Source organism: Eulemur rufifrons, chromosome 3 (assembly GCF_041146395.1).
Source record: "Eulemur rufifrons isolate Redbay chromosome 3, OSU_ERuf_1, whole genome shotgun sequence".
Lineage (NCBI taxonomy): Eukaryota > Metazoa > Chordata > Mammalia > Primates > Lemuridae > Eulemur > Eulemur rufifrons.
In genome coordinates this window covers 25,772,153-25,784,285 of record NC_090985.1, presented here as the reverse complement: position 1 = coordinate 25,784,285, position 12,133 = coordinate 25,772,153, and the positions used below count along the sequence as shown (strand labels likewise).

The following is a 12,133-nucleotide window of genomic DNA, read 5'->3' as shown; positions in this document are numbered from 1 at the left end:
TCCTGCAAGAGAGCTGCTTTTATTCCTAAATCGTAGATGGGGAAGCTGAGGCTCAGAGAGGTGCGGTGACTCACCCAGGGTCACACAGCAGGTTGGTGTGGCCCTGAATTCACCCGCATCTGACTCCACTGTCTGAGTCTAACCACTCCACTCCCGGGGCCAGCGGCCTGCTTGTTTTCCCAGGGAAGAGAGGTCATCCTCTCCCAACACGGAGCCTGCCCTGCACACCTAGCCCAGGTCTGCGGCCGTGCGAGTGGGCCTGCCTCCCCTCCCACCACGTTCCGGACTCCCTTGGGTGGCCCGGTGCCCCTTGGCCCCCAGGAGCCCATGAAGTGGGAGGCCCCCGAGGCAGACCCCCAGGCCTAACCGTGGACTCCGGAGGCTCTCAGCACGAGGGCATCTGCCTAGAACCGCCTGGGACAGGTGCCCCAGGCTCCAGGCCATCGCCGCTGTGTGACCCCAGACAGGCGCGACCTCCTGGCCTGTGTGCCTGGCTGGGTACGAGGAGGAGGCAGCCCTGGCTCTGTGGGGCCTATTGGCACTGTCACAGCTCACCTAGGGCCTCCTGCAGCCCCCTCTGGGCCCTGCTCCTCGGAACTCCCTGTCGGGCCTCAGAGAACTAGGAGCCAAGATGCCCCTGGATGGGCTGAGAGCCAGGACGCCAAGGGGGCAAGCTACCCCCGTCACCTAACCAAGACAGGGCAGTGCCAGGCCTCAAGCCCCAGTCCAGGGCTGCAGGAAGCCCTGGGAAGAACCCTGCTCTGTCCCTTCCAGCTGTGTGATGCTGAGGGAGTGTCCCCACCGCTCTGTGCCCTGGCTTCCTCCCTTATCACGGGGGAACAGATAGGCCTGCATGAGGAATAAGCGATTCCCGTGAATGCCAGGAGCGCCGCCCCGTGTGCAGCCCCAAGGATCTTGGCACAGGGGCACCCTCCCAGAGCTGCCTGGGACAGGCGCCCTCGGCTGCAGGCCACTGCTGCAGCATGGGGCGGAGCTCTGAGCACGCTCTTGGACTCAGCCTGTAGGACCCCAGACATCAGAGCCACACGGAGGCTTTACTGAGGCCCCACCAAATGCCCGCCTGACCCTTGTTCACTGTGTCCCAGGGAAGGGTCTTCCCGTTACCCCAGTTGGCATCAGAGATGGGCTCCGGCCACTGCTGCCCAGCCTGCCATCGTATCTGGGCTCAGAGAGTGGACAGGAGCTGCCAAGGCCACACGGTGGGCAGCTGGAGTGGCACCAGACCCCGTGACCTTGGGTCACTCTCGTCTCTGCTCTGGGCTCAGTTTTCTCCTGGTTTGGGGGCCGCCTAGGCAGAGCACCTGGCACACGTGTAGGTGGGTCCCAGAGGTGACCAGTGGGTGGAGGCTGGTCGGGGTGGGCAGGGGGCCCTGACTTCTCCCCCTCTCTCCCAGGGCACCACCAACCAGACCTGTATCCTGTGGGACGAGACAGATGTGTAAGTTCACCTGGGTTTTGTGGCCTCAGGGGTCTGGGGTGGGGTGCCAGAGGGGCTGTCCCCTGGGGGATGGGTGTGGGTTTTAGGTCAGGGGCCGCCGTCCCCCCATCCGTGTATTTGCTCGGTCCTCCCCGCCATCCCTGCCCAGGCCTGGCTCTGGAGCCCACGCCCTGCCTCCCACCTCCCTCCCAGGGAGTGCACAGTGCAGGGGAGGAGGGGGCATGGAGGTCCAGCCTGGGCCAGGTGAGGGGCAGGGACCTCCCGGCCTGCGCCGCCCATGCCAAGAGCAGGTCCCATCCTGGTGTTCAGGTCTGAAGGTGGGTGCTGGGTGCCCGGGAGCTGGGGAGCATCGCCGCAGCAGATGGGGCAGCTTGGGGTGGGACTGGAGGGTCAGCGTCATCAGATGGGGCGTGGGCTTCTGGGTCCTTGGCCATGTCGCACGGCCGTGTGGTCTCTGCTCAGTTCCCAAGCAGCGATTGGGCGCCAGCCGCCTGGGGTGCTGCGGCACAGCAAGGACAAGGTGGACGCTGGTTCCATGCCCAGGGAGCTTCCTCACAGAGTGGCCGGGCTGCGGGTGTCGATCGCAGGGGCCCTGAGAGGGTGTGCCGGGGGGGGGGCTGTCTTCCCGGCTGTGAGGCCAGGGGCAGTGAGGAGGGGGCCTCACTGTGTCAGTGCAAAGGCCAAGAGTGCGAGCGCCTCCAGAGGTGAGCTGGGTGGGGATTCCGGGAGATCGGGTGGAGAGATGGCAGCTGGGTCCTGCCGACCACCGGGCCTCGTGGACAGGGCCTTCCCCACGCTGTGGGGCTCTGGCCCGTGTGTCGGGGAGGTTCTGGCCAGGAAACCGGGGGTTGAGACCCACACCTGCCAGCCTCCCGCCGCCACATCCCTCAGGCCCAGCCCCCTCGCTGCTCTGGCCTTGCCACCCCCAGGCCTCCCCTCGCCCCTGCCAGGCCAAGTGAGTGAGTGTGGCCAGCGTGGCCACCTGGGCGCTGATGGCACACGCAATGGCCCCTTGTGCTGTGGGCAGTACAGTGACGGGTGTGTGTCCTTGGAGGCCAGGGGAGGCTTCCCGAGTGGCTGGTGCCAGAGAACGGCTGCCTGGTAGTGGAGGGGAGGCCAAGGCTGGAGGCTCAGGGAAAGGTGCAGGGTGGGCACAGGGGTGAGGGAGGCTGCAATGTGGTGAGAGGCCGGATGGTGGGGGCTGTTGTGGGGACGGGACGGCCACCCGCCACCGGCCCTCATCTGCCTTCCGTTGACCCCACCATCCACCCTGCAGCCCACCGTCCGTCCTTTGCTGGTTTCTACCACTGGCAAGGTCACTGCTTTAGGAAGGCCCAGCCCTCAGCCTCCTCTCCCCAGGGAGGAGGGACAGTGACCAGGAAAACAATGTGACAATGTCAGGCCATGCCTGTGCAGGAAGTGGAGCCAACAGGGCCTGGTGGCAGGTAGGCTGAGGTGCTTTTCCAAGCAGGGGCCATGGGGGCCTCTGTGAGGTGTGTGTGAGCAGAGGCCTGGCCCATGTGGCACTGTGCGCGTGGTGTCCGGGGGGAAGGAACAGCCAGTGCAAAGGCCCTGAGTGGGAGCGTGCGGGCCACGCGGCCCTCGTGACCTCTTCTCCATACGACTATGCTGGCCCTTCCTGCTCTGGGGCCTGGAGAGGCGGGCGGCCCCGCAGTCCAGGGGCAGCTCTCTCTCTGGCTTTGATTGAGGCTGATCTCTGCTCTGGGTTGTGTAAGCAGCACAAGTTCTTTGTCCAAAAAGAGAAATCAGAAAAAGGGTGGAAGAAGAAAAAGCACCCAATAGATGCTCCAAGCGCACAGGCCGGCCCTTGTGGTTTGCATTTTCAGGGCTGGAGGTGGTGCTGCGGCTGTGGGCTGCTCCTGTCTCGCCCCTGACATTGCCACAGCCCCTCCCCACATCCCTGAAACCCTCCCTCGGGCTGCTCTGCAGCTCCCAGGGCCGGTCCCCTGGCTCACTCAACCAGCCCCTCCTGGTGGCCCTTGGGAGCCTTCCTACTTCCCACTAAGGTAAACAGTTGCAGGACCAGTGTCTGCGGTGGCAGCTCTGCCTACACCTCTGATTGTTCCCTCGCGATCAAGTCCCCAGACCACGATCTTAGGGGTCAGGGCAGTGAGAGGACTGTGGCCACATCCTTGGGCATCGGCGTGGCCTCCACCTGCCCCTCCTCCCCTGGTGTGGATGAACTGGAATGTGAAGGGCTCAGTGCCTGAGGGCTCAGGGCCGTAAGGACAGGAGAAGGTGCCAGTGTGGTCTGAGCAGTTCTGTGGCCGAGTGGGCCCTGGCAGCTCTGAACCCACGGTCCCTGTTTGATCCTTGACACAGCCTGGGCTCTGGGCCACCCCTGCTGCCTGCAAGGAGCTGAAGCCCTGAGGGGCCTGCAGTCTAGCTGAGCACCCAGGGTGCTGACTGAGGCCGTCTGCCCCGGACCGAGCAGCCTGGAGTCCAGGAGGGTGGGCGGTAGCCGACAGGGAGTCAGCCCTTCACCTGCCATCTGCTCTGAGCTGGATGGCTCCTCCCTGCACAGCCCTGAGGAGCCGTTTCCCTGTTGACCCAGGGTCTGCTTCTAGCAGTGTGCCGGGGAGCGGTCTGTGCCGGTGCGGGCCTGTGTGTGTGCACTCAGGTGAGGAGTCCCATGTGTCTGGGAGGGATTCTGCGTGTGGACAGTGCAGTCGTGTGTGGGGGCAGGGGAGTGAGGGCCATCAGTGACCATCCACTAAGAAATAGTGACCTTTTAGATCATAATTATGATCCATACCTGAACCTTGATCCTAGTCACAGATGAGCTTTTTCCCTGTTCACACACTGAGTTCTGACCCTGGTCACAAGCTGAGCCCTGACCCCAGTCACTCACTGAGCCCTGACCCTGGTCACAGGCTGAGCCTTGATCCTAGCTGTACATGAAGCCCTGATCCTGGTCACAAGTAATCCTTACTTTGGTCACACTGAGCCCCGATCCTGATCACTCACTGATCCCTGACTTTGGTCATCACTGAATCCTGACTGTCACACTCTGAGTGAGCCCTGACCCTGATCACAGGCTGAGCCCTGATCCTGGTTGCACACTGAGTTCTGATCCTGGTCATGGGCTGAGTCCTGCTTCTGTGTCTCAGCTGGAATGACTTGTGCATGTTCACGTGCATTATGTATATGCTATATGTTTGCAGGGCCACCTCCTCTTCTAGCTGCATGTAACAGTTGACCATGTGACACACTCATCCTGGAAAGAATGCGTCAGAGGCTTCCACCCACAGTGCAGACCCTCTGCCTGCCTCACCCCCAGTTACACACACACACTTGCACATGTGGGCCCCACAGCCACACTCCAGGCACTTGCTCATGCTCTGTAAACCCTGGGCCCTGAGGGCCCCTGGAGTACCCCTTGCCCCAGCAGCCAAAGGTATGTGACCAAGACCCACCCTCCTGGGCCCGGACATCCTGGATCCTCCAGTCCTGAACCCTGGCCTGGCAGCATGACTCGAGGGCTCCTGCTCTGCCACACTCTTGCACCAGCCTGGCTTGTGGCAGTGGGGTCCTGGGCAGGGGGAAGCTGGGGGAGAAATGGGGAGCAAAGGGGGCCTTGCAGAGTTCCCAAATGCCCAAACCAGGAGAGACCACCCATATGTTAGCACATCCCTGTACAGGTCCTTGGCCTGTGTGTCTCAAGTCGGGGGCAGTGGCTGTCATGTCAAAGTCATGTCTGTATGCCCGGAATCGAGCGCTGCCCTGTTGTGGATCAATAATGGTTTATGAGCAGTGTAATGACCGGCGGCCAGATGCAGGAATAGACGGGCAAATGGATCCATGGTGGGTGCCGTGGACAGTGGGTGTGTGGATGACCCATGGCCGCTGGCCATGCGCCAGTGGACTGTTCCAGCCTGGCTCTGCGGCCCCAGGCCTGCCTCACACAGAGGGCCCAGGCCAGGGGGCAGGTGTCCTGAAAGTGCTCAGGACCCGGATTTAGGAGTGCGGATTTAGGAGTGTGGGTTCCCCGGGGGCAGGGAGATAATGGGCAGACGGTGCGATGGCTGGGTGAATGACACTCTCCCATCCTTCCAGCCACCTCCACCTTCTCTCCTTCTGTCCACCCCCATCTGTACCCACCCACGCATCCTCCCAGCCACAGCCCACCTGCCATCCTTTCCTCCAGCATCTCTCACTGATCAATTCCCCAGGGCTGCCACAGCAAATTACCAAAATCACCACAATGGAGTGGTTTAAAACAACAAAAATCCATTCTCTTATAGTTCTGGAGGCCAGAATTAGGAAATCTAAGTGTTGGTAGGGCCATCCTCCTTCAGGAACTCTAGGGAAGAGTCCTTTCTGGCCTTGCCAGCTTCTGGTGGCTTTAGGCATTCCTTGGTGTTCCCTGGCTGGGGGCAGCATCCCTCCAGTCTCTGCCTCCGTCTCTACCTGGCTCCTCCCTTGTGTCTCTGTGTGCTCTCCTCTTCTTATAAGGACACCAGTCACTGGATCTATGGCCCACCCTAAATGCAGGGTGATGTCGTCTCAGGACCCTTAATGAAGTCTGCCAAGACCCTATTTCCAAATGAGATCACATTCACGGTTCTGGGGATTAAGACTTGGGCATATCTTTTCAGGGGATGCTATTAAGCCCACTGTAGACAGAGAGGTGGGCAATGGATGGATGTGTGGGTGTGTGGATGGATTTGTGGATAGATGTATGGGTGGATGGATGGGTGCATGAGTGGATGATGGGCAGAGAAAAGGGTGGAGTTGGGTGACGGGTTGATAAAGGCCGGTAGCGTACATTGGGAGTTGAGCTCCGTGGTCCTGAATGGACAGCTCCCTGGTATTTCACACATGGGAAGCTGCAGATGGTTTGCAGTCTTTTTTTTTGTTTTTGTTTTTTGTTTTATTGCTATTATTTTGTTTTTGCATTATGTATTTTATTGTTTTATTTCACAATAATTAGGGGGTACAATATTTTTGTTACGTGGATACTTTTTGTAATGCTTGAGTTAGGGTTATATGTGCCTGTCACCTGAAAAGTGTTGATTGTGCCCTGTTAGGTAGGTTTTTGCCCCTCCCCTTGCCTCCCTGCCCCTGCCCCCCCAACCCTGGGTTTGTAATTTTTTAAAACTCCTTTTAAAAGATAAATAACCCAGAGTTACATAGAGCATAATAGTCAGAGCTGGAAAGGTCCTCAGGTGTGTCCTCACTTGAAAACTGGTTCAGCCGAGGCCCAGAGTGGGGATATTAGTACAGCCCAGGGCACAGGCCTGAAGCCCTCGTCCTGCTACACGGGCATTTGTGGAGGTGTTCTTCCAGATGCCAGCCCCATGAGGGCTCTGGGAAGGGCAGCCTTTTACACACAGCCACTATAAAGGCCCTGAGAAGTCCCGTAAGCAGGATCCTCCTGTTCAGACGGGTTGGTAGTTTCCCTGGTTGGTGAGCTCTCAGCACCCTTATTCTGCCTGATGGGGAGCTTTCCTGGTCCTGAGCCAGCAGAGCAGACCCTGGGACAGGCTGGGAATGAAGGGGGGACATGTGAAAGGGACATTCGCTTAGCTCCCTTCCAGAAGCCCGACCTGGGGCCGGGCACTGTTAGGGGCCTCATCTCACTCGCACGGGCTTTCTCAGCTTGCTCTTTCTCTTTTAACCAATTTCACAGCTGAGGAGACTGAGGCCCAGAGTGCTCTCTGGCAAACCCAGGGTCACCCCACGGACTGTTCCAGCCTGGTCTGTGCGGCCCCTAGGCCTGCCTCACACAGAAGGCCCAGTCCAGGGGCTTCTTTCCTGGAAGACACTTGGGGACCCAGACCCGGCCCTCCTTGGGGTCTCTGCCCAAGCGAGCATCCTGGTCCCTTTAAGAGCCTCACCCCCTCCCAGCCCTTTCCTGGTCTCCTTGGAGAGGGCAGTGAGGGCAGCGGGGTGCGGGAGCCGAGCGGAAGGAAGACTTGGCAGGGTCCTGCAGGCGCTGTCAGCAGCCGGTTCCCAGCCCGGTTTCTCCCACGCCGGCTGGTCCCTGATGGGGGCAGAGGAGGGGAGCGGGGGGAGGGAGAGGCCCAACACAGAAGGCCTCTTTGGTGGCCTGGGGAGGGCCTCAGGATCCACGCCCCTGAGCGAGCAAGGGAAGGAGGGTGTGCGTTGCTCCCCAACTGGGCAGGGGCCCAGGCGTGGGGGAAGGGTGGAGTGCTGCTCTCAGAGGCGGGAGCCCCCTGGCCCGGCCCTTGCCCCAGCGCCCGCTTTCCCTGAATCTCTCCAGTCAGTCCTGGGTGGGGCAGCAGGGCAGGCAGAGGCCTACCCGGGGCTGCCGTTTCCACACCTGTGAAGGGGCTCGCTGCCCGTGTCAGAGCTGGAAGGAGTGGGCAGGGTCACGAGGTCATGCCCACGGACAAGCTCCCATGGTCTGAACTTGGGGTAGGGACAGCCCCCTGGCCCTCCTGAAGTCCCCACAGTGCCCCTCCATGCTCTCCTGGAGGCCCTCTGCTGGTTTCCAGCATCCCTGCCCTGTCCTCCCCAGTGGTGACCTCCTCTGCAGTGTGTCCCTGTTTCCTGATGGCCCCCCGCTCCAGCAGAGCACAGCCCCAAGGGCTCCGGTGCACTTGGTTCCGGTGCACACAGGACACCCGGGAGGTGTGTGCTCAGAGAACTGGAATGTGCCCCATCTCAGCGGGGCCTGGGGGCTCACTCATCAATTCACTCACTCATTCATTGCCTGAACACATGTGCCCTCCAGGTGCCCCCCAACACCGCATGCCCAGGGGACATCCACCAGGGATGCCTGGCCCTGAAGAGCCCACCGCCTCCTACTCTGAGAGATGGGGCGAGGGGACCCCCTGAGGACGGAAGGCAGAGAGGCATGGAGCCGGGCTGCCCAGGACATGGCTGTGGCTTGCCTTGTGGGTGCCTGCTTGGGTCCCTGTGTCCCGAGGACTGGGGGTCCCGTGAGTCTTACAGCTGTGGTTGACAAGCCAGGACAGCCCCTCCCTCTGGCTGGGGAATCCTGGGCTCTGACCACTCTGGCTGTGCGAGCCCCGGCCTCAGTCTCCTCGGCTGTACAATGGGACAGGGGGGTACCCACCTCCAGCGCCACAGTAGTGAGAGACAGTGTGTCCCCTGCCCCCGTCCAGGGAGCTGCTGCCAGCCCCCCGCCTGGCGCCTCCAGGCAACTGTGGCTGCCAGAAGGGCCCAGAGCTGCCACCCTTCCCCCCGCCACCACCCTCCATTCTCTTTCTTCTAGAAAAGCCTGCCAGATGCTCAGCCTCTGCAGCCCCCAGGAGGCGTGGCTGGGAAGGGGCTTCTGCCATGGAGGAGGGTCAGGTGGGCCAGAGCAGATGCCCCACCCCCACCTGCCTGCCCAGACCCCTGTCCCCTCGCCCCTGGGAGCCAGCCCACTGCTCCCCAGGCCTACCCACTGCAGGCTTCCATCTTGGCCACACCGTTCCCACCGTGTGTTCCATCTGTCCTGCCCTTCCCTGGGCCAGGCCAAGTGGGGATTCCAGGCACCTGGCCAGGCCTGGGCACCAGGGGTGGCTCAATAGGGGGCGGAGCAGGGCTCACACCCTGGCCCTGCTCCTTACTGACGGGGTGACCTGGCTGCAGGTGAGCCTTCCACCTCCTGAGCCTTGGTGCCTGTAGGACAGGCTGCCATGACTGTTCAACAGCCCAATGTGTGTCAGTCATCTAGAGCCAGGAACCGCTCAGCAAGTGGGCGCCACCATTGCCCTGCTGGTCCAGGAAGGCTCCCCAGAGGGCAGCAGTGAACGCTTTGGACAGAGTGCCACCCTTGGGCCAGAGGGGTGAGGCCAGGCCACACCACTCACTGGGAATGTGGGGCCAACTCCGAGTGGGCTTCCTGGGGATTGGCCCTGGGCTGGCTGTGGAGAGTGAGCTGGAAGCACCAGGCAGGAGGGCAGCAGACACACCTAGGCCCCAAGCGCAGCGTGTGCAAAGGCCCGGAGGCAGAGGGCCGCGAGTCAGCAAGGTGTCAGTGAGAGGTCGGAGTCAGGGAGCAGAGAGCTGGAAGGAGGCAGGACTGCTCAGGCCAGGGGCCCCTGTCAGCCCCTTACCTGAACCCCCACACCTCTCTTCAGGAGAGAGAAGGTGAGCCCTGACATCCACCAGCCCTGACCCGTCCGACAGGCCCAGACCCCTTCCAGGGTTCAGAATGGTGGCCATGCTCACCTGGGTTCCCTGGCAGGGTTAAGCGACCCTGCGGTGCCCACCGAGCTCCTTTACACTCAGGTGGCCCCCAGCAGCCGTCACAGCCAGTTTCTCAGGCCTGGAGGCCCTGCCTGCCTCTCGCGGTGCTGACCTCACCTGAGCCTCCCTCGGCACTGACGGGTCTGTGACTGGGGCCTCCAGGGTTCTCATGTTCCCCACCACGAAAGATACCAGTCTCCTGGCTCCTGCCTGGCACTGCCTGGGTCTGAGCAGGCAGGCGGATGTGCCTGCCAGGTCCCCACCCCCTCTCCCTCCACCACTGTGGAGCCCAGCGCACCTCACGGGGCTGCCATGAAGAGGAGTGATGAGGGCAGGTGGAGGGGTGGCTGCAAAGGGTGCGGTGGGGACGTGCCTGGGAGCCTGCCCCGCGCCTGTGGAACTCTGCTTGAGGTACAGTCGCTCACTTACTGCGACAGAAAAGTCAGTCCAAACCCCAGCTTCCCAGAGAGCACAATGGTTTGGTCCCTGCTGTCAGTAGAGGAGGGCGGTGACTGAGTGTTCTCATCTCTGTGGGGGGCCAACTTGGGACGTGGGAAGGCAGGATTTGGGGTGGACACAGGAAGGACTTTCAGATTAGCCAAGTGACCATGGGTGTCCATTCTCCTGCCTTGGCCTTGGTATAGAGGTGCCTGGAAGCAGGGGGTTGTGGAATGACCTTGAAGTCACCTGAGCAGACTGTCTTTGGGAGTCAGGTGAGCTGGGAGATGCCGGGGGTGGGGGGGAGGAGATCAGGGGTCAGGGGTGACAGGCATTGGTGGTGGTGTGGCTGCCTGGGTTCCAGTTGCCACGAGTTGATGGCAACAGTGGTGGTCAGACCTTCTTCAAGATTGGGTTCCACCTACACTGTGCCCTGGACATGGTGAGTGCTGGATAAATGCTTGTTGAATGCCTGGATGGTGGTTACCAGGCTAGTATCAGATCTGCTGAGGTGGTGGCAGTGGTGGTGATGAGGGCATGGTGATGTTGCTAATAGTGGAGGTGATGCTGGGACTCTGGGTGATCAGGTGGTGATTGTGGTACCCATGAAAGGACAGTAATGGGGACGACGACTGTGGTGGTGATGGTAGTGATGGTGATAGTGATGGTGGTGGTGATGGTGGTCGTGGTGGTGGTGATGGTGATGGTGGTGGTGGTGGTGGTGGTGATGGTGACAGAGATTTTGGTGATGGTGGTAGTGATGGAGGTGGTGGTAGTGGTGGTGATGGTGATGGTGGTGGCAGTGGTGATGGCGGTGGTGGTGGCAGTGGTGATGGTGGTGATGATGGTAGTGGTGGTGATGGTGGTGGCGGTGGTGATGGTGGTGGCGGTGGTGATGGTGGTGGTGGTGGTGGTGATGGTGGTGATGATGGTGGTGATGGAGGTGATGATGGTGGTGGTTATGGTGGTGGTGATGATGGTGATGATGGTGGTGGTTATGGTGGTGGTGATGATAGTGGTGATGGAGGTGATGATGGTGGTGGTGATGATGGTGGTGATGGTGGTGGTTATGGTGATGGTGATGATGGTGGTGGTGGTGATGGTCATAGAGATTGTGGTGATGGTGATGGTAATGGTGGTAGTGGTGGAGGTGGTGGTATTGGTAGGGATGAGGTGGTAATCAGAGTACTATTGATGATGGTGATGGTGTTGGTGATGAAGGTGGCGGCAGTGGTAATGAATGTGTTGATGATGTTGTTGGTAGTGGTGGTGATGGTCATGGTGTTGCATGTGGTAATGATTGTGCTGTTGATGACTGATGATGGTATTGGTCATGGTGGTGACATGGTAGTAATGATGGTGGTGGTTTCCATGCTATAATGGTGGTGACAGTGGTGGTAGTGGTTGTATCGTGGATGTGTTGCTAGTAATGGTTGGATTCAGTGGTAGCTATGAAGTGGAGGCTGTGGTGACAGGTGTTGCTGGTGGTAGTCTCAGCTCTTCAGTGAATTTGCAGCCCATGCCCTCAGTGGACAGCAGGACCTGCCCATGGCACAGTTAATGAGCCAGTGCAGCAGTCATGGGGGCGCAGTCATGGGGGCCCAGTCAGGGTGGATGAGAAAATAGGGTGGAGAGCAGAGGAAAGCACCTGCGAGGCCTTGGCAGTCTGGGAGGGCATCTCAGAGGAGGTGAGGCTGGGCTGGCTGTGATGGAGGAGGTTTGGGATCTGCCAGAGCCAGACGTGTGCCCATGGAGGCATAGGCCAGGCCAGGAGGTGCTTGCTGAGTGAGTGAGAAAGAAACGTGCCATGCCCTTGACCTTCCAGCCAGGCACCAGGGTCCAGAGCATGAGGGGTATGGGTGTCCGGGCAGTGGCCCCTCAGCTTGCAGGGTGGGTGATGGGTCTGGTAGAACAGGGCTGCAGGTGCCACAGGTGAGGTTCTGAGTGAGGGGCCAGGGCCCAGGGCAGGCTTTCTGAGTGCCAGCCCCTGAGCTGGGGAGGAGTCAGCAGGTGGAACAGGGTGGGCAGGACTGCAGCCCTCTTAGTCCA

General features: G+C 60.7%; 1 protein-coding gene across 3 annotated transcripts in view; it reads left to right on the top strand.

The window, feature by feature from the left end:
* The window catches only part of ADGRB1 (adhesion G protein-coupled receptor B1), an 85,378-nt gene that overhangs the window by 36,513 nt on the left and 36,732 nt on the right, over window positions 1-12,133 (top strand). For all 3 annotated transcript variants that reach the window (XM_069465934.1, XM_069465936.1, XM_069465935.1), the window contains one exon: window positions 1,416-1,459. In XM_069465934.1, the coding sequence (XP_069322035.1) occupies window positions 1,416-1,459 (44 nt within the window). The remainder of the gene's footprint in view (window positions 1-1,415; window positions 1,460-12,133) is intronic.